At 28.7% G+C, this 23,996-nt stretch overlaps 1 protein-coding gene across 2 annotated transcripts; it reads left to right on the forward strand.

The window, feature by feature from the left end:
- The first annotated feature begins 2,952 nt into the window (after positions 1 to 2,952).
- Positions 2,953 to 23,818, forward strand: LOC119677916 (RGS domain-containing serine/threonine-protein kinase A). Of its 2 annotated transcripts, none has more exons than XM_038089502.1 (8): positions 2,953 to 3,089; positions 17,304 to 17,380; positions 17,434 to 17,590; positions 20,472 to 20,505; positions 21,960 to 22,135; positions 22,239 to 23,104; positions 23,168 to 23,347; positions 23,447 to 23,818. In XM_038089502.1, exons 2-8 carry the CDS (start codon positions 17,315 to 17,317, stop codon positions 23,579 to 23,581), a joined length of 1,614 nt encoding a protein of 537 aa, XP_037945430.1. In that variant the 5' UTR covers positions 2,953 to 3,089; positions 17,304 to 17,314; the 3' UTR covers positions 23,582 to 23,818. The 2 variants fall into 2 exon arrangements, with proteins under 2 accessions (XP_037945430.1, XP_037945429.1); XM_038089501.1 differs by having other exon boundaries at positions 2,954 to 3,089; positions 17,431 to 17,590.
- The last annotated feature ends 178 nt before the right edge of the window (positions 23,819 to 23,996 follow it).

Here is a 23,996-nt window from a genome sequence, read left to right on the forward strand (position 1 = left end):
GTTAAAACCTGAAATAAAAATGTGTTAATTTTTATATAATATATTAAAGGTAAATAACTTACTAAAAGCCACCCCCGCATGCACGCAACAGCATCACAATGAATTAAACCTAAGATTACATTGAAAAATTAAAAGAATGCAAAATATATTCAAATAAATAAATATTGTACCTACCTTATTTATTTATTATTTAAACTAATACTTTTTAATATTTTTAATATTTATTTTATTTTAATAAATAAATATAAATATTTGAAGTCGCTACTACCGACACTAAGCTAAACACGTTTCAAAACAAAACAAATACACAACACAAGAAACGTCAAAAAAACTTTTGTGCAAAGAGCTTTGTGTAAAAATTGATGCGCGCGCATATTAACTACGGCGAAAGCGCAAAACAGCAACGACGTCAAAAATCCAAGCTATCTGTAAACTAAGCTTTGCGCTACGTTAAAGTTTAGTCTGATGCGTATATAAGAAGACGCATTTACTTAGAAGAGGCAGTTAGTGATCGACGCTTGAAGTCATCGGAGTTCGTGATAGACTCGCCAAGTGAAGCATTGGGAAACATTACCGGAGCTAAGTATAAAGAAGCACCTTTATATTATTTTTTTGTTTTTTTTATATATATCTTTTATCCCTTCCCCAGCAAATATATAAGCGTGAACACGTTTATAATTTGCTACCAAATCCTTGCATAAGCGTGAACACGTTTATAATCCTTGAATAGCGTGAACACGTTAAATCCTTTCTCCAGCAAAATAATAAGCGTGAACACGTTTATAATTTGCTACCAAATCCGTGGATAAGCGTGCACACGTTTATCCTTTGTCACTAAAACTTATATAGGCGTGTACACGTCTATATATTAACATTGATAACCCTTTACAACAGGTATAGAAGAAAGGAAATCAGCTGAAATTCACAAAACCATCAAAGAACAATACGCTGACATCGAAGAAAGGAAATTACTATAACATCAACATCAATAGCAACATCAATATCAATATCAATATTAAAGTCAATATCCTGTAATAGGATAGAAACATAGGATAATTAAGACGATTATTAGTTTTAAAATAAATACTTTAATAAAGAAAAGAAAATTAAAACAAAATTTGAAACACGGCCTTCTAACATTTATAAATTTTATTGTAACGACCCAGGACCAACCCTTGAGTATTACCTCGGCAATCAGAGCGACGGAAAATTGTCGTTACAGCACAAAGATTATTCAAAGAGCTTTCTTTTAAACACGTTTATTAAAACATGTTCAATGTATGAACAAAATTACCGAAAACATGTAATATGTAAGTTGTCTAACTACCTGCAGAATAATTTCTGGTTGCTTAAGAATAACTTCATATCACTGCCTAAATCAATAAACATATGATAAGTAAAAAAATTTTAAACAAATTGACAAATACGTGTAAATACAAAAATACCTGCAGATAATTTTATAAAAAAAATTTTTCATATAAATATATATATATAAAATGAATGACACAAAAGAGTTATTGGTGAGCATTTTATATTGTACTTGAATTTATATATAATAAAAGTACACATTTTATTTAGGCTTTATCCATGATAACGGAGAAAAATAATGAAATAAGGAGGATACAAGGAGAGCGGTGCATTGACTAAATATATAAAATGTTACCAGAAAAACTTCAGAAAAAAAAGTTTCTTAAACGACAAGCGATCTATTGCGAACTTTCATTGAAAATTCCAATTATCTGTCAGAAGTTTGTAAACAAAAATTCAAACTAAATTAAAGTTTCACAAATTTGAAATCATGAAAATGAATTATTTTAAAAATATATGAAATTGTGAAAAATATATATTTCAAAAATATATACATAAATATATCAAAAACTTATAGGAATACATGAAAATAGTATATTTGAAAAGCACTTTAAATTTTTTTAACTTATAAGTTACTAAGTTAATACTTACAAAGGGATAAATATGCTAAACTGTTATTCATTTTGTTGTAAAAAGAAATTTCAAAATTTCTTGCATTCTGAACATGACTTTTAATTCGTTATTTATTTCAACTTTCAATTTTATATAAATAATATACATTTTTATGTAAAATGTCGTTTGCTTGCATTATGCGCACTTATGGAAATTTTGTTCATAACATTTGACAGATAGCAACAGTAAGATCAACATCTCACTAAGCGACTATAATAAGCAACTTGTTGCTTTTTTCCCACACTTCGGAGCTGCCGAATGCATCTAATCATCAACGTTCAGGTCAGTATGTTTAGGCGAGTAATAAAAATTTTGTTTTTATTTAAACAAATTTAAGAAATTATTTAAAATAAATTTGTCTGATATATGGCTCTAAAATATTAACAAAATTAATTAAATTGTGGCGGTTGCATATTCACATTAATGTTTAAAATGATATGGGTTGGCCATGCAAACACGGACAAGTAAATTATTGAAAATAAGATGAGTTGGCCATAAAAGAAAATTTTTAAAAACTAATGATATTTTTTATTGATTAAAAATAAAGTTGTCATTCTTTTTACGGTTTGGGAAAACTAAGAATAAAACAACAGACACGTGTAATTTCAACACACAAAATTTAGTAATTATTTCTTGCTTTAATAAATAAATAAAGAATTAAATTAAGTAGGATAAACCTACAAAATCAATTAAAATATTAAATAAAATTTTATAGCGTACTTATATTGTTCATAAATAAATTTTTGATTTGCTTTCAAGCTTTCAAAATTGCATTGGATTTTTTATTGCTCTGTCTCGTTCGTGCACAGTTTTTAACGGCTTAATAATATTGGATTATCTTCGAAATTCGAACTCTTTTCGGCAATAATATGTGTGTGACTTGTGAACATTCAACTGCCAGGTGTAACCTCTAGTAAGCGAAAACTTTTTTGTTCATCAATGATATCATCATTGAAGCTTTTTCACTGATTGTGATTGTGATCTACTTATGAGATCGTGCTTTTATATTAACAATATATAATTTGTTTAGTAAAGCGAAAGCTATTAATTCGTGCTGTTGCGTCGGGTTTGCGCTAAGTTCTATAAACGAGAAAGTTATTGATATAAATGTATGTGAACATCTTTAATATATAAATTAATTGTATTATTAAAAATTTTACAATACTAAACCAATACATAATAATTCGCAACATTAATATTCATAACGTTTTTCAATTGTGTTATATATATCTTTGCTCCTTCACAAAACATAAATATAAACAACTTTTTACTGAACGAATATTATTATTTTAACACAAAAAAAAATGATCAAAACAATTTTTGCATTTTATGAGAATAGAAGACACTGTCTGTCAATAAACTATTTATAGGTTGAATTGTTTTGTATGTATTAGTACTTTAATAATACAGGACCACAGTACAGTATATAATACATTAGTGGGATAAATTAAATACGTTTTTTTTGAACAAACTGCATTTATATTGCAAAATATTTTCATAGAATAACCAATATTTGTGATTGAATTTAACTGAAGTGATGACTTAGAGAAAATATGAGTTAAATTTAAATCCTTTTAATGCCTTTACAAAGTTGAACATAAATTTGGAAAACATTTTAATTACTGTAGGCAAGTATTTACCTATTTAATATGCACCTGTTTAAAGAACAAACCACTACAATGTTAATAAATATATCGCCTACATATCTTCTAAATTTGTTTGTTAATATACAGTCAGTTCACCTCCATATTACTGTATTTGGGCATTTTTATTAAATTTTGATTTGTAAACATACATATATTATACAATAATGTGCCTCTGTAAAAAAGTGTATTCTGTTCCCTTGTTATTTGAATATCTCTCTTGTTTGCGTTCCGAATAAATGAGATCATATCATTAATATGTACATTTATAATTTTCGCAGTTTATAGAAATCCAGTTTTGAGTATTTTAAATGGCGCACATTGTGTGTAGACATGCCAATTTCAACCTCAGACAAACTGCTGAATGTATTAAACATAAAATAATATGATGTGATATGAAGTAACTACACAATAATAAATATGTAATATTTTTAGATAATGTTTTTTAATTTCCATTTTTTTTTTGTTTTTTTTCAAGATGCTAATCAAAGGCTAATAATTAGCGATACCAGTCATCCAGTTTCAGTTTCAAACTATAGACTTTTTAATTAAATGATTCCAAAGCAGTACTTTTTCCAATTTGTCATGTTGCTTCTATCGTTGTTTTGTAATTGTTTTGGTTATGCTATTTCTTTACTCATTCCAAAGGTTTTTGTTTGGTGTCAATATGTTTACCATTCAATTAATAGATAAATTTAACTTTATAACATTGAGAATGGTAATACAACAAAAGTGAAAGCTTTTTTCATTCAGGCAGCATCAGAATGCGAATATTGAAAAACATTCGTTTTCTAATGTTAGAAACAATACAGACGACGATTTCTGAAAACCGAAGCTCTCTATCTAATAACATCCGAAAAAGTGGCACGCAAAACAAATTTTGTCTCGTTTAAGCGGTCTTGATTTTTGTTTAATTATTCATACAATATATTTGCAAAAATATATATGTACATACATATATATAATATTTAAAGCTGATGTGCATATATTGGGAACAGTTTTAAATTTTTTGCCATGGCTTTTATTTTTTTTTTCATTCATACAATGTATGGTATGTAAGTTTTGTGCAATACTTCACAACAATAAGAATCAGCTGGTGTTTTACCAAATACCGGGAAAATTGTCATAGCTAATGCTTTGGCTACTCTACTGCAGTACCTAGCAGGTCTTAAACCGCTATTACATATGTTTAAAATCTGATTTTATATAAAAAATACAATGAATTAACAATTAACAAAGTTTGGGCACAGAAACATTTTTAACAATCGTTTAGTTTATGTTGCGAAAGTGGCGGAGCTAGAATAACTCTGGGATCAGATCAGATCATCAGATTTGGGGGCCCCCTTTATTACTGAGTTATAAAAGTAAATAATTTACATTCACAAATACGATGAAGCATATATAAAAATTTTATTGCTAATCAAATTTAAATAAATGAATTTTCCTGCTTTCTGTCAATGCAGATAATCTCTCTTGGCTCATCTTACTTCTTACGCAGGTCTTAATCAATTTTACTGTTGAAAAGCTTCTTTCAGCAAAATTTGTACTCACTAGAACTGTGAGCATGATTCTGGTTATTATAGGTATAGACATTCAGATATACTTCGTCTAAATTATTTTCCTTAATATATCGGTTTACAGTTTAAAAGGCTGTCGCTGTTTTCACCTTCCCGAAGTATTATACCTAAACCATTAAATTTTCATATAATTAATGTCATAAATGAAACCAAATTGTTCAAAATATCCATTAAGTGCTTAGAAGCAACAGTCGGTAGCAATTATGACGCCTAGCGCCGCTACTGTATGGAGAGGACGTGTGCTTATACAACTGTCAGCACTTTCGTTAACAATGATAAATTAGCAGATCTTCCAGATAAAGCTGAGTAGATCAGGCTAGTTTACTTTCATTATGTCTGTCACGTCGCTGAAAAAGTGTTTCCAAGTCATAGAAAATCAGTGGACTCCGTTTCATCTTCACTCCTGCACAGTTAACTTGTTGTAGTACCCGTTAGTATTCCAGTAAGTACACACACTGTAAGTTTGCTGAAGCTCAAAAAGATTTTCGTTTCATTCCTATCTAATCTAGGCCATAAGATTTTGCAACCTCATAGTCTTTACGATTATTCTACAAGGCATTTGATGAATTCTTCTGTGGGCCTAAAAAGTTCACACATCAGGATTTGTGTCGATAAGTCGACCTCATTATATGCATTTCAGAACCTTTTCTGGCTAACTTAACTGCTATCTCGTACCCTTCAGTATTTCAATACTCAAAAACACAGCAGTGGGAGTCTAATGGTGTTTATTAGTGAGTTGCATTTTTTTCTAATGCCAGTGATTTTTTCTTCTATGTATTTGAACTTACACTACCTGGGGTTGTTATTTTAGAGTTACACCTATTTCATTGCTTAAATGTACCCGAATGGACTTCATACTTAGAACTCTAAATTCCATATTACACTATTACCATAAGTCACAAATGGTCTTATCAAGTAACGTAGATGCATAAGTCTTTTAAAGAATGCTAGCAATATTAAGTTTAATAGCTTGAGCATATGTAAATTGAAACATTTTGATCGAACAAAAAGATGTTCTACCTGTTCGAAGAGCAAATCTCCTTTATGTTTTCATACTGTTTTATATAGTGGTTTGGTATGGAAACTTTCCCTGTAAATAAGAAATAAATGGTTTGGAAAGTTAAAGTGGAATATATCAATATATAAATGGAATCAAATATTTGTGCAACAGTAGGTTAGGTTAGGTTATACCGGGGATCCCGAGGGGATTCACTTAGGTCTATAGGCCCATTGTGCCACCGTATTATTAAATTGTGCAACAGTAACCTTGTTTGGAAATTTTAATTTTGATAATTTATTGTATACGATTTTTTATATACCGATTTTTTAGTAGTTCTTTATAATTTTGACATTACCGCAGGGTAATGTGAAAAAAAAATACCCGAAAGTGTACAAAACACTGCAAATAAAACAAACATTTACGTGAAATTATTCAGTCTGCGTTTAATCGGCAAAGTGCTAAGGACGTGTCGCAAGTTGTTAGAAGTGATTTTTCATTATTTTTATTATTGTCATTTTGTAATATATAATTTTTAATTTATTTAATTGCTTTATGTAAAATTATATATAACTTTAATAAATAATTATTTCAAATGTAATATTCAGTAAATAATATTTATTAATTAAAACATAGAAATTAAAGATGATTTTTATTTATAATATTTTATTTATTTATTTAATTATGTAAAATAATTTAGGTAAAACCAAAAATTTTAATTATACTAAAAAGTACAGAAAACATATTTTCCATTTGTAACTAAAATAACATACTCGTAATAAAATTCATAAATTTTAAATACACACTAACTATTATATACAATAATTGACTACAATTATTTAATTTGAATCGTAAATAATTTTGCTTAAGCGACCCCTACGCAGTTCGACATTACCTGAAATCAAATAATTATTCTTGAAAGTCTATAAGCCAAAGGACTTCGTAAAAATTTGTTCGGCTAAACGCTATACTATCTGTATAAAAACCGATAGGAGAGGTCTTTTGAGTAGGCCTGCATTGCCAATTAATCGCATATTAGTTCGATTTTTATGTGGTGACTATTCTTAGTACTTTGTGAGTGTTTAATTTCAGATCTGATCAGGAAAGGTTATAGTTGTATCAATTGAGTAATGGGACTTACATCCGTCCTCTTTTAATTGAAAACAACAAATCTTGAAGACATGGCTTCTCCAATATTCTGATTTTATCTAGTTAGAAAGCGCCCAACGTTAACACAACAATCATTTAGAAGATTCCAATACTTCTCTCAACTCTCTTTCAACTCACATATAATCGTAACGATTGCTACATCAACTACTTTTTCACTTATATTTTGATTCATCTTTTTTGGTTTTGCTATAAGATTGAATTCTTTAATTTCGAAACAATCTATCATCACATTTATCTATTGCATTTGACAATGAGTAAACTCATCCCCATGTGAGACGGTTACACTGGAAATTAGCGCTTTTGTACATCATTTATCTGTTCAATCCAAATTCATGCTCTAGTCAAGGATTTAACAACAGATGTATGGTCTTATGGCAACGGTGTAATAATATAAATTGAGTTTTCCTATTCACTATTTGCATTTCCATTTCCGAATTCACGAGTCTCCAAACGATAACATATTCTGAAGTTTCTAAAAATGATTGTAATTCTACAATTGTGATTCAACATTTGATGGTGGTATAAAACTATTATATATATAGATATATATATACATTTATAAAATTTTACCAATTCGTTTTGTAATGGATGTGTTCTCTAACACACAATATACTCCAACGTATACCAAGCTTCTTTCTTGCTAACGCGAAACTTAATGGGTAAAATAATTCCGAAAAAAATATTAGGTTAGGTTATATCCGCGATCCCAAGGGGACCCTCTTAGGCCTATAGACCTATTAGGAGGTATTTATTTGGTTCGGTGAGGTATAATAACGGTGAGGTATAATAAAATGTCATTATTAAAATATTTTAGTTGAAAATAATAAATAAATTTATATTTTTGTATTTGGAAACATTGCACAATAAATAAAAAACATAAATAATAAAAAGATGTGTCTTTGGTGACTTCAGTCGTGATTAAGTCAATTTTTTGACTTAAATTATACCCACGACAGCTTTTGGGTTCACGTCATACTTAAGCCAATATTTTCATTCAAGTCATACTTAAACCAATATTTTCACTTAAGTCATACTTAAACCAATATTTTCACTTAAGTCATACTTAAGTCAATATTTTAACTTAAGTCATACTTAAGTCATGTTTATGAAATGGGTCCTAAAAGTTATTTTTGTAAAGATTGTTGACTAGGGTAAATAAATGCAAAGTGAAAACAAGCTCAAAGGTTTACTCATTTTGTATAATCCTGTGTCGAAATCCGAAACTTTTACACTATGAGTTGTTGTTTCGACTGTAATAGATGAGTGTTGTGATAGATGAGTGTTTGCTTGTAGTATATAAAAAAGGTATGCCGAGATTTTCAAAATTTTTGCAATTTGTGAAGATACTCCTAAACACCGTTTTGATATTTTTAATTAACCCACAAAGTGGAATCAAATTAAGTATGCCTGCCTGAAAGGTAATACAACCTGAGTTACTTCATTGAAGTTTACCAATTTTAAGTGTTTTTAAGGGGTTTATTATTTAAAATTAAAAATATCAGTCAATAATAAATTTATTTATTTTTATTTTTAAAAGATTTTTTCTCTTTCCCTTCTAGTTTTATTTGAAATTTATTCTAAGATGTTCCCCTAAAGTGCACCGTTTTTCTTCTTCACTGCAAATTTGAAATCCATCTGGTTTTCTAAGCGTTAGGTCACTTTGAGTAGATACTTTCCACAGAGTTTAATTATTTTTCTTCAGTTAACCAACCAACTGATATGATCAGATATAGTCTTTTTTAGATCTTTTATAACTTTAGTCTCTGTTTTGTGCTTGGAGATCAAAGTCTTTGTCATTTTTCCCTGGCACGTTAATTCAAAAAAATGAAACTTTCAATGTAATGTTATTAATGTTTTATTACATATTTCATTATCATTTTAGATATTTTTGTGGGTCCTGCAATTTGTAAAATTATTTCTATTTTGTTTTTTTTTGAAATAATGCTACTAAGTTTCGTCAGTGAGGATAACAAGAGAAAGTTTAACAGCTATATCTTCATGGTTCAGACCTTCAGTAAGACTTATAACAATCAAGTCTTGTGTTTTCAATTGACTGTCGACCAGTGTCCCAAAGAGACCACATCAGAATTATTGCTAAGTGCCAAGTGGCGGATATTAGACTTGATATTAGACAATAAGTGTGTTTAAAGCTTAAAGTCAATCAGAACTTTAAGTCTCAGATCACTAAAAAGTTTGCAAAATTGTTAAGAATTACCTTATAATCTTGAAAGTCATTAGATTGCTGAAAAGACAATCTTCTTTTGAAATTATACATACAGAAGTATCGTATAGATAATTATAACAACAGCAATTTTTTCTTTCAGAGATGTAAAAAAACAACATTTAGTCTGGTTGAAAACAATTGGCATCACTTTTAAAATATGTTAAATGCTTTTTTTGACTTATGTTTTCTGTTGTGTTATGTACAATATGCGATATAAAAATTGTAAACATTGAAAATTAATTAATTTAAGTAAAAGAAAACAAAATGAATAATAGTAAAGCAAAGGGAATCATTTTTTAACTTTTTGTTTTGTTATATTGCAATTTATTATTAGGCGTTTTCGGTGGCCTATACTGGCCGAAATGTATGCAAAACAACACTTTTTTTTACAGGCCACACACTTCGTCCAGTAAAGAAAAAAGTGTTACCAACGCAATAAGCGAACCTTCGTTGGAAATTCCAACGAGTATTGCTTTAAGTATAGCTTAAGATATTCTTTAATTGCAATCATATGTCAATAATCATATGTAAACAAAAATTCAAAAATTTTATAAATTTGAAAATTGGAAAAAGAAATTTTAGCAGATTTGTTATTTGCCAAAACATAACACTTGACAGATTAAAACGAATATAGGCCAGCATGTATTTTTTGCCACACTTACGAGTCACCGAAAACAGTTATTATTTCTGCTCATATGATTTTAACGGATGACTGGAATTTTGCAACATATTTCCAGTGAATATTCACAATTGACTAATTTTTAAATTTGGCTGCACTGAAGCTTAAAACATAAGATTTTTTGCGTGTAAAATCTAACTTTGAAGGTTTAAAGAGCATTGTCAGTCATTGTCACTGCCTAAACCAGTAATCATATGACAAGTAAGAAATTTTCAAACAAATTTGCGGCTGCTGTGTTGGTGCTTCATATGTTTTCTTTCGTAAGTTGTATTTTTTTGCTACTCTGAAAGGAAAAAATACGGCTAACGTTGTTTTCGGAACGCAATGTTGGATTACATTTATAACAAGTGCACCAGTGACGCCACATGTTTTACAATCGGGATGCTTAGTATCATAAAATTTCTACTCAATTAATTAGGCACAGTTTTTTAAAGTTAATTACGTTTCAGATATATAGTATATATATCTATATAGGAAGATGACGATGTTTTGTATCCGAAACCTATTTCATTGTAGTACATGTTGGCTTAAGGCATTTATATTTGAATGACTTGCTGTAATGCGTTTATTTGGATCTTATCAATTCAGCAAATAAACTTTGATTTCAAATCAAACTTTTCTTCAGATTGATTCGTCATGTTTCACTTGAAGTCCCTTATATTTTAATATTTTTTTAGAATGGATATGACTATCGCTTTAAAACTTGAACCGTATGAGGATGTAGTGTCTAGATTGCCTAGATATATTTGTATGCGTTATTTGTAGCGATTGTTTGACCCAGTATTTTACTGTGTTACTTCCAACGTAAATTTAGCACTTTCTAGGAGGTAGGTTTTTTGAAACCGAGTATTTATCCCATTTATGAATAAAACATGTGAGGCATACTTAAGTCGACTTGTACTATGATTTAGTGTGTCCGTATTTTTGACAGTTAATGGATTGTGCTGAAAAACTTCTGGATAGTTTTTGTTAAGAAGACAGCGAAACAACTATATAAGATCACATACGCTTCATTTCAGCTTACTAGCGTCTGTTATTTTTCAACTGATAGATGTAGAACTGTTGAGCTTTTTTCTCTAACTCAGCTATCACTTTCCTATATATGAATTATTTGAGTTATTTTTAATATAATATATGAGTTATTTTTTCCCAATTTTTCTATGTTATTAATCAGATCTCATGAATCTCTCATGTGGGCTGGCTATTTATTTAAAGAACATAATGTTTTTATTTTCTTTATCATAATTTATTTCAATGTTTGTAGTTCGATATTAAAAACTAGGTATTTCGTTGGTTATAATCGAAAGATTTGGACATAATTTCGCCTCCAGCTGTTGACTATATTTAGAATGTTGTTAAGTAGCTTTTTGTTACTTTTTATGGTGGTCCCATTGTTGTTGCTCTTCTTGCTGCTCCCGATTTAGTCGTAGTCGTTGGAAGGATACCATATACTGCCATCTTAATAATTCGAAACGATCAAATGTAAACAAATACATTACTTAAAAAATTATATCTAGCTTAAATATTTTTGTTTGAAATTTCGCAACTAGACAAGGTAAAAGTTTATAATTTGTCTAATTGGTGTGATTATTGCGCAACCCTTCTTCTCGCGCTTTGTTTTTGACCTTTTCAACTTTGATTACTATCTCTATTAGCTATTTTATTTATATGTGATAAAAGAAAAATATGAAAGAAAGAAAAATCTCTTCATACGTAGCATTTATAAATTAAAACCGATGTACTCTATAATTAATACTTTTTTGCTGCGCATTTCCAGAAAGTACTTTATTTTTTAAATGTTTTAGATTTTATTATTTTGCTTCACAAAGAGCTGAACTCATATAAAGATAATTGCTCAAACGTTTACACTACGGTTATTCGATTAGCGTAAAGTAAAAGTAAATAAAAAGAATATTCAGTAACATATGTTACAAGAACCTTAGAGTTAAACAAAATTTAATAAAGTTACATTAATAAAAAATATTAAAAATTGTAAATAAATTAAATTCAAATCTAGAATCAAATCTATGTTAAATAATTTAAAATATTTGTTTTTTCTTTTTATTTAAAATTTGCTTCTCAATGTGATTAGGTTAGGTTATACCGGCGAAACCTATTGGATCCACTTAGGCCTATTAGCCCATTGTGTTACCGTATATATAAAAGCTCAGGGTCTCAATGTGTTTAAACACTATAGTTCTCTTCATCAAAATCAGTAGACAAATGCTCCATTTTAATAGAAAATGCGGCTTACTTCTACACAGTTCTTTGCAACTTTTTTGCGAAAAAGTGTTAGTTTTTACAGCAGAAGCATATTACTACATTCCAATTTGGAACGAATTCGGATAAGCACACCTATCGTTGTAGACCTTAGAAACATTTCTAGCGATAGTATATAAGTAGTATTATCTAATATATGAAAAAAACCTATTATTTTTTACTTTCATTTAAAATAATTGTATATTACATTTTACATGTGTAGTTATTATGAATTTCTATTATAGAGCAAAGTAGACAAAACTTAGCAATGCGCCTGAAGTTGTGCTTTGGCTTCCAGATAACGAAAAATAATAGTACTGGTTAATACCATAAACTGGAAATATCAGAACTATGAAATATTTCTGTTTTTTCTTTTCATTTCATGTTTTTTTGAAGTTTTCAAATCTTTAACTAAATATAAAAATTTAAAGCCTTAGCTTATGAGTTATTTGTAATCTTTTTAAGGATAGAGAGGCAACTATTACAATAAAATACTTAATTATCAAAATATATTTTAAATATTAAAATATGAACTTAGCAGATCAATAGTGGTTTTTTTTCAGACACGAAGTTCTAAATGTTGAAAGCAACTTTCTGGTATATGGGTCGGGATGTACACTAAGCTTCGCATAATATTTGCTTATGTATGTTCGGGGTGTTTATATCCTTATAGATATAAGAGTTCTTTACATACCACAGGACTCCTATGAAATATGAAGTTGTTTAAAAATCTGTAGATCTATTAATTATTTTTATACAATTTCCTTCTGAAATTAACTCATAGAAACAATTCCAAGTAGAGAGAACGTAACACTACAAGCATAACATAATTTTAATTCCGCCTCTAGGAAGCGTTATTGTTTTAAATAGTGGTACTTAGTAATGCCTAAATAATGGTACAACTTAATTGCTAATTACAATTATTACTTAAACTTCATTATTAATTTATATTCTACACGATACACGATGATACTCACGACGAGTATTTCAAGTTTGACATACATATGTCTCTTATTAATAAAATACTCTAAATTACTTCATATTTTATGTTAAAATATTTGCGTTAAAAAAATAAATTTGTCATTTCCGTTGATTAAGCAACACCTATTTACCGCTGTTGACCAATATTCAACCAATGGATTTAAATTTTTTAAATACTGGAAATTAAAAATTGCATCATAAACGAAACAAAAAAACGTTGTGACGTAATTATGATATTGTATCTTCCGACTATAATAATAAATAAAAAAATGTTTCAAAGTATTAACCACAATGATTCATAGTGTTGTGTTTTTATTTGATTTATGATGCATCAAATCTTGATCATCTCCAAAACACAACTATTAAAATTGAGAGCAATTATTTATATAATTATATAATGTATAATTTTTTTTTTATATAATTTATTAAATAATTTCCCTGATATAAACTATAAAGATACTGTTATTTACGATATTAAGAGGAAAGTCAGTAAAGTTGGCTGACTGTGGCTACGAATAGTTCTGAAAAATAAGTACAGATTCCAGATACCAGTCTCTAAGAGAGTTAATAGCTGCACATATTACTGAAGATGAGCCACATTATTAAATTACATAAAAAAAATCATTTACGATATAGATATACTTATTAATAAATATCATTTATTAAATACTGCATTTGAAATAATTATTAATTAAATATTTTTTTAATTTGGCACATTCAATAAAACCTTCAAATAAATTAAAACTTACGTACTACAAAATGATAAATACAAAAATTATGCGAAACAACCCGCTGAGGTTGAGGGACAACGTCATACTTCGCTGACTAAATGACTAAATGATGGGCTAAATGAGACTAAATGATTTCACGTGAATTTCTGTATTTTTTACAGTGTTTTTCTATAATCTCGGTTTTTTTTTACCAACATACAGTTAAAATGTTTATGTATCATATAAGCAGACCTGATCTTTCATCAGGATCGAAGTACAGTCCTTTAAAGATGGTACTTCTAAAAGTTTAAGTCGAGTTTTTGAAATACCCGGAAATATACAGAAGAATTGTAACTGAATTTCTTTAACATCCGGTTCCTTGAGTTTTCTGCATTTCTTACTGCTGATAATATTAAGAATGTAATGATATTGCAATGATAACCAGCGAGCGTTCTATAATTTTTCTATCAAAAAATAAGACAGAATTGCATAGCATGTTTGCTTTTGAGTATACACATAGCCAATAAAGTCTTTGGCTTTTGTACAACGTTCCAAGACAGCTTAAAACGCCTCCACAATCACCTGATCTCAATCCCATTGAGCATCTTTGGGATTTATTGGAAAAAAGAATTCGTCAACATTACAATGCAAGCAGAATGGGTGAAAATTACTGCTGAAGAAACTCAGAAGCTGGTTAATTCGATTCCAAACAGATTTAGTGAAGTTCTAAAAAAGCGTGGCTACCCAACAAAGTATTAAATTTAGCCTTATTTTTAATATTTCTACCGATTTTATCAGCTGTACGCAAACTTTATTGGACCTATATTTACATGTAGGAACACTTTTATTCCATTATCTCAAGAATGAACAAACGAATACAATTTTTGTCTGTTGCTATTTAAACTTAAGATTTTAAAGAATAAATATATGTAAAAATTTTAATTTGAAATATTTATTTATGTTGTGTTTCTTTATTACATATCAAAATTCGTAAGGAGTACGCAGACTTTATTGGCTATGTGTATGTGTTGACATATGGTCTTTCCGACTTTCTAAGTATATTAGTTACGCCAACTCTGATCCTGCTTTTTTCTATACATATTTTCTTTTTGTCAATGTATTGACAACAAACCCCGCCGTGATTTGAGTCGTGCCGGTCTTTGTAAAGCAAGTTGACTGGTATCGATATTTTTGTCACATAACATTGTTATCTTTCTTGATGCTTTTGACCGAAATATCTATTGGTTGATACATTTTCACTGATACTACATTTCACTATCTATCTATATTTAAAATATAATATTTGCATATACAGCAGTGTATATTTAGACTTATTGTTGCGAAATTAGTATATACATTAAATAACGAACTTCAATAGAATTGTTAACAGATAAGTCTGCATGTTTCAGCTTTCTATGTATCAATTGGCAAAGTAGAGATAAAGCTTATCGAGTACGTAAATCGTATCTAGACTAATAACAAGATGGGAGAGGCTTCACCAATTTTCTTGGTTTTACCTGCTTATAAATTCACACATCAGTCGACTGTGTGTAAGAAAACAAAAGAGATTTTAGCTAATCTAGTTTTATCAAAGATTTTATAAATATTAAATACTTATATTTGTGACCAAAACTTATTATTATAATAATTTGTTACCGGGCTAATTGGTCAAATTTTAATATAAATAAAAAGACACTAATTTATTATTTATATTTAAAAATCGTTTATACTTTATTTCCGATATTTCGACTATCTTCGATAGTCATCTTCAGGGAAAACTACACAAAATATAGGATGTTCACATTTTTATAGCGGATTATAAACAAAAATCATACAATAAATACAATAATAATGATGACAACAAGAAAAAAAACAACAATAAAAATACAAAAGAAAAATTAAAACTATAAAAAAAAAAAACAAAAAAGCTTTACAACAAAGCTTATATACCTATATATATTATGTAACAAAATATATATAGGTACGACTAAAAATAAGCTTAGGACAAGGATGGCTGGACATAAACACAGTTTTAAAAAATAAAAGTGGTGCTGAAGCCAATACACCATTGGCTGTGCATTGTATGGAGCATAAACATGAACCTGATTTTGATAAGGCAAAAATTTTATATGAAGAAAGGAACCATAATAAGAGGTACTTTCTAGAAATGCTCTCAATACTTCAAGTGCCCAATAATATAAGACTTAATTATAAAACTGATACGGACAACTGTGCTCAGGCTTATAGGAATATTATAAACAAATGACACAGGATGTTTGTAAAGCTTTTTTGTTTTTTTTATAATTTTAATTTTTCTTTTGTATTTTTATTGTAGTATTTTTTTTTTTTTTCTTGTCATCATTATTATTGTATTTATTGTATGATTTTTCTTTATAATCCGCTATAAAAATGTGAACATCCTATATTTTGTGTAGTTTTCCCTGAAGATGACTATCGAAGATAGTCGAAATATCGGAAATAAAGTATAAACGATTTTTAAATTTAAATAATAAATTAGTGTCTTTTTATTTATATTAAAATTTGACCAATTAGCCCGGTAACAAATTATTATAATCAAAGATTTTAGAAATATTATCTAATACTGTAATATTATAAATTATAATATAATAATAAATAAATTATTGATATCGCCAAAGATCTTGGTATGCTAGTCAATGTATGCTAAATATATGCATAATATAAATATGTTACTAATTGGAGAGTGTAGATCAATAAGATAGGATAGGATTTCTACAGAGTCGGTTCCCAAATCTTTGAATCAAATTAAAGAAGTGTGTTAATTTATACAATTCTTGTAAAAACACTGTGATATTTGATAATTCTGGTTTAAAAAAAAACAAAACATAAAAGAACTGCTTAGTAATACATACATGTAAAAGGTAATAAATGGTGGGAACTTCCAGTGGTTTGAATAATAAAAACATAGTCAAATATTTCTTGATCATATTTTACGCTAAGTTCACATATCTAAATTTAAAACATTTATTCGGAAACAATTAACGTTTTAATTAAGTCTTTTTGTAATTTTTTTATTTATTTCTCGTTATTTTAATTTATTATAGAAAAACTCATAATGCAGTATTCTAGTTCAAAAGAATATTCGTCTTCGATTAAAGAAAGCCCAAAGTGGGCTGGCAAGGTATTTATTTAAATTTTTTTTTTTTATGTTACTTTGAATCAGTTATTTAGCAGGATGATAAGGGATATGTTTACAAGAAATCATCTTACCAGTACTCTTCATCTGGAAATAATGGTACTTCATATACAAAAAATCCTGTTCAGAATGTTGATCAATTAGATGCACTATTGGAAGATTTAAAAAATGAACGAAAAATAACTAAAGAAAAAGGTAAGTAAAAAATTTTTTTGAATTATCTTTCTCTAATTTACAATGTGTCACACCAAAATTTTTAGTTAAACAAATAATATGAAGGTTTCTTGATTTAAAAATTTTTTATATTATCTATTTTAATACACAAATATGTAAAGTTTATGGTTCCTTTTGGATTAGTTGTATAATTATTTTATGTTTTTATTTTATAAACATATAAGACGTAAGACTTTTTATTTCATGTTAAATGTAAAAATGAAAATTTTTATTTTTCCTAATGCAACTGTAGTCTATAGTCATCTTCAGAAAAACCTAAAAAACACACTAAGGTCTTTTTTATAATATAACCGTTTTTTTATACAAATGTAATGGGTATAAAATAATTTGAAAAAGTATCAAATTAAATATTTAAACAAATACGTATTATTATTATTAAAAAAAAAGGGGTCGTACACTCGACCTACAATATCTTTTATACCCCTTAGTCGCATTCGAGTGTTTTTCCAAGTCTGATTTCTTTAATGAAAGACAGTATAAAGCTTATCTTTCCCATCTTTCTTGCATTTTTATGATCCATGAAATACCCTCCTAGGTGTTTCTTCCGGTTGTGCATCAGTGCCGGCCACTCTTCAAGCACATGGTAAGCAGTTTCTCTCTCTTCTCTACAGTATCTGCAGTCTGAGTTGGATTGAATTCCTAACTTCAATAGGTGATTATTCATTCAATCTGCAGTGACCGGTCGGTAATCCCGTAATAATTCTAAGGTTATTTTTTGAGTTCCTAAAAGCATTTTAGATTGTGAAAGTCTTAGTAGCCTTTCCCAATAGAGTGCTCAACGAATGCGCAATACTAAAACAAATTATTTGCATCTTCCTTAAGTGTAATATTTCTTTAAATTTGTCAAAATCAGATTTGTACTATATATACTTAAGCCTAATGTTGGTGGGATTTTTCAGATAAAGCACATCTCCAACAAATCTTAAATTAATAAAATGAAAAAACCAAACAGTTTCTAGCACAATTTTTATGATTTTGCACCGTATTTGATATCAGATTAGGTACCTGACTGTGACAAACTGTACATCTATCAACACCAATTTATGGGATAAATGTACGACCACACCTTAATGAGCCTTGCGGGTTCCAATCAAGCGCCATTTTCGTTATATCTATTTAAATCCGTCTGAAGGTTTGGCCTATTGAATTCCAATTTTTTTCTCATAACTTGCACCGCTGAATATATAACGTAAACACATTTGTTTACAAACATTTGCATTTTGTTCGTAGTTTAGCGTGTCACAAACCATGTTTCTGAGTCATGAAATTATTTTTCGAAAGATTCACATTGAAGTCCGTTTGCGCATTCACTATAAGTCTTTATTGGTGCAACGTGCGGTTTTTTAATAAATAGTATAGATAAATAGATAGTCCGCACAAGTTTCTGACGCCTAGATTTACGTTTAGCATCTCATTATTTTTGTTTTTAAATGGAGTCAGCCTTATTAAATAGATTTTGATAGTTTTAGGAGTATTTCGTTTTCACAGTGTTAAAGGCTCTTTATACACAATTATGGTTTAACACCATAATGCCATAATTTTATTGTTAAGGACGTTTAGGATTTTATGTGCCACTCTATATACTTGTTGAATTGTTGTGTGTCTTTATCAGAACTCAAATTCGTAGTCAGGAATTATTTGTTTAGTGTTCAACATGGGTTATATTTTGTCATATAATAGTCATCCAATCATTTTTGATAGCGTCGATAGAAGACTAATTGGTGTATACGATAAGGCCTTTGTTGTATCTCTTCCTGGTTTAGGTATCGCTGTAATTACTACGGTTTTAACACAGTTGGAAGATAAAGTAGTTGAATAATGCAATTAAATATATTTTAGATATTTATTATTTTTGGAGGTAGCTCGGTTGAAATTATTTAAAAACAGTCGTTTAACTTCAGGAGACTTTGTTGTGTCAGATGACCAGAATGTTGAATTTGTACATTGCTTTTAGCAAGTGTCTATTTTTAATACTTATCAGTCTCGATCCACTATTATTCGAATATATTGGTCTATGGTTTTTGTGTGTTTTGGGCGGCAATATAGTGCTACTATTCTAAGAAATCCACTTATGTCTTCAAGTTGTATATTCATCGATTATAGGTATATAGGCATGGTGATAGCTTTCAAGTTCAAAGTGTATTTTGATTTTATTACATTTGAGTAATTCGTCTATATATAGTATATTTGGAAATACTTATATAATGTTTTTCTGGGCACTGAGTTTCAGATATTATACTCAGTTGAGAGCATAAAGAAAGCTCTAACAGACCATTGTTTAGTCGATTTGTATTCTAGGAAATTACTATTACCTTAATGACCATTTTATTTATCTATTTTAGTTACAATATTAATAATGTTGTTGTATTAGGGATTTAGGATGTATTTAGTATTTAGTATTTAGAACATCATTTCCTAAATTTCGCTCGTTTCATTGAATTGTGGTTTGTAATTTAGTTTTTGAGTGGGCAAGTTGTCTTATATTTTTGTAATTGGTATAATAATCGTCAAAAATTTTCACAATGGATGAAGTTGAATGTATTCATTTAATTTGATATAAATTATCTCAGTAACATATTCTAAGATAGAAAAACTTTCCATATGATAATGTAATTTCATTAAATGTGGACTACAAATGTTATTTTGTAGATCGTTCACATAGATTAGAAAGTCTAGCAAAACATAGAATACTGTAAAAATATTTATACATAGTTTTCTTAAATATGTTATTTATTCTTCTCAAGGTCTCTCAAATATATAAAGTTACATAGTAATATGTGACATTTTTTATTTTTAAGTCCATAATAAAAATATAAAACTAATGTATTATTTTTACTTCTAGATATGTATCCTCCAACATTAAGTTATCGAACTCTGTAAGTATTAAACACTCAATACGAAATATTTTCAAGACATACAATAATATTATTAAACTAAGAATTGTCGAAACTCAATATTACATATTTGAATAAAAACCATCATTTATTGCTAAGCATTTATAAAATTAATTGTGGTAGGGAAATACGCGTCCCACGTTTAGACTATCGCATAACTTTGAATTAAGAATATCAACTCTATTTAGCTCAAGAAATTTCAAACAAATTGTATATATAAAAAGTTATAGAAATCAATTGAATTTTATTTAAAAAAAATAGGTCGTTGACTGGAACTAGAATTCAGGTTCGCAAAATTGAAAAATTATTTATTATTTAAAACTTGAATAATAGGTCTGTTCCATGAGATACTCGTAGTGAAACTCAAGTAAAACACAAGTAAAGTACAAACTAAGAGCGTAACCCAAATAAAGTGCCAAATTTCGCTCTTTACACAGATTTTAATGGAACAGCTTTGTGTAAAATCTGATGAGAACACCAGTGCCGCGCAAATATACAATATAAAAATTTAAATTCAAACCAAAACAGCCGATTCACACATCAACACAAATTTTACTTGAAATAAAATGTACGAGTAAAAACTGTGTAGCATTTTCAAATTTCGACAGGGATGTTACGCTCTCTCGGATGCTCTTATTTACTCTAAAATTTGTTGGTGGAACGCACTTGTTTATACACAGTGTTACTACGAGTAGCTCGTGAAATAGACCTAATATATAGCTTTAAATCAAAAACACATCCATTTCGATTTTTTGGTTTTCATATAGTATCTTTAAAAAGTTCATTCATTGCATGTTCCACAAATTTAGAATTTTGTATTAAACACTCATCTGATAAGGATTTGAGTAGGGATTTATATTTTTAATATCGACGAGCATGCTGTAATGTAACTTAATGTACCATGGTACATTAGGACGCATGACATCCTCAGGGACCTCAAGATTAATCCGATCAAAAAATATGTAAAGGAAAGAGCTCTGAAATTATTTACGAAAACTGACAGGCTCACTTACACCGTGTTACCGAATCTCCGTGTAACCGTGTTATTGCTTTGTCTAATGAAGTGATAAATAATAATCCAGTCAAGGTGTAGTGAGGGATTATGAAGAAACCTCGCAGTTAATAGAGAGTAAAAGTGCTCAAGTGCACTGACTCAACTAGCCTCAACGTAAGAATGTTTAGTTTGATTTTTTTATATACCATAGTTTGAAATTTTAAGTGCAATTCGAAGTACAATTCAAAATAAAATGTATAATAACTCAAACTAAATTAAATTTGTGGAGGATCATTAAGATATTTACATAATTACTTTTGTATGACATATTATTGTTTGAATAACTGAATATAAGAATATTTTTTTATATATTTCTTCACATATTTGTCTTAAAATATATATGGTTAATATAATGTAATATAATATAATTTTATTGAAATAGTGAGTCCTCAAAAAACGAACCGTCAGGTACAATAACAAAAACTACAAAATTTGTCAAAACCATTGAAAGGGATGGATATCCAGATAAATATTCTAACACTGTATTTAACAATGTAACTGCCGAAAAATCTCAGAAAGAAAAAGAATCTCTGATAAATGAAAATTTGTATCATGAAGGTAAGGGAAATTGAAATTTATTAAAAAAAATTATTTTGGCAATATTTCTTTACAAAAAAGTTTTTAAATACAAATAACTAGATTTTCGTTTTTTTCAAAATAGGTACTACAGTTTCCGATAAACTATATGAAAGGAATCTCACAACATCCTCCGCCGAAATAGTTCCTCAACTACATGATGTTGACTTGTCAAATGATATTTTACCTATACCGGGCACTAAAGTCACAACAACAGTGCGCACATATACCTATGAAATACCAGCTGGATCGAAAAATATTCCTAATCGGTCAATATTGTACAATAATGTCAATTACAATACTCTGGACAGTAGAAATTCGAATTCAACAATCCAACAAACTGATATAAATGTACCACAAACTGTGGTTTATAATACTGAAAGTTATTCTACCATAAACAAAAACGAAACTCCAATACTTTCAAATCAGTCTTATGAAATAAGAGAAAGTCGCGAAACAAATAACTTGCGACAAAACTATCCTTCGTATTCATTTGCTCAACAAAGAACTCCAGAAAGCAATAGTAATACTATAATACGTACTGTAAATGAAAATGTTACAGTATCAGATCAAAATCGTAACCAGAATCCACATTTAAATAGCTTACCATATAAGGGAAAAGGCCCTTTGACGCCTACAACAAACCGATATTATTATAAAGAATCTTCAAATGTCACGAATTATGTAGATAAAAGCCCTTCTAATAATATTGCACCAAAAATGCCAGTTCTAAAGCAAAACTCTACTGACTACTCCCCCCCATTTGATAACAATAATACTTCAACAACAACTTACAATTACTATTCATCGAATACAACTAATCATCGTGGACCTGACTATCCAAATACGACAACTCAATTAGCTCAATTTCCTGTAGATGGTGTTGAATTTCCAGAGTCAAAACCACATCTTCCACAAAGAGTTGATGATTTAATGCAGTCTTTTCCAAATGTGAGAAAATTAGAAATCTTACTAAACTTTTTCTTTTTATACACTTCATTTCCGTTAATGTAGACCGATGTAGTCGATAAATCTGATATATCTTATCGTAAAAGAGAAGTCGAAACTTCTGTTGCCAAACCAAATAATGAAATGATACCAACTGTAAATAAAGCCGGTATGGACGTTTATTATCCACCAGGTCACGAAATGACATTAAAACGTGAGGAGTACGCATCTGGATCAGCAGCAGGAGTAAGTTCATATATATATATATATCTTATTAGTGAGCTCTATCTTATATTTTATACACTTATATTTTATACATATGTATATTATTTATCATATTTACAGGGACGTTGGGCCAAAGGTTCTGGAATGTATGAATACGAGTCCGGATACAAATCTAAGACTAAAACCAAATCTGGGGGTGCGATGGTTCCAGTCTGCTTGCCACTTTGTTGTGCCATGCCATGTTCGATTATGTGAAAATGAATTGCTCTCGTTATTAGTCCACTAACAAACTAAAAATAATTTAACCTAAATAAAATCTCCTAACAATGATTTGTATTGTATCCATTAACAAATTAATATTAATTGAAAAGCGTTCGATTATAATTGTTGTTTGCTTATTTTAATCTTCCAAAAAATTTTGTAAATTGATATTATTTTAATTGTATAACGCAGAAACCTTAATAAATCGTAATATCAAAAATAGTAACAGAATCAATATTTTATTTTATTTACTTTGCTTTTATTGTTTTTATGTTTTAACGCTATTGTCATAAGATAATAAATTTCTAATGATATTTGTGGCGAAGTGATTTAATAAAAACTGCACATATTACTGGCAAATTCATATAACGAATTATGCTTTTTTTGACTGTAATATATGTATATAAAT

The sequence above is a fragment of the Teleopsis dalmanni genome, chromosome 2 (assembly GCF_002237135.1).
Source record: "Teleopsis dalmanni isolate 2A chromosome 2, ASM223713v2, whole genome shotgun sequence".
NCBI lineage: Eukaryota > Metazoa > Arthropoda > Insecta > Diptera > Diopsidae > Teleopsis > Teleopsis dalmanni.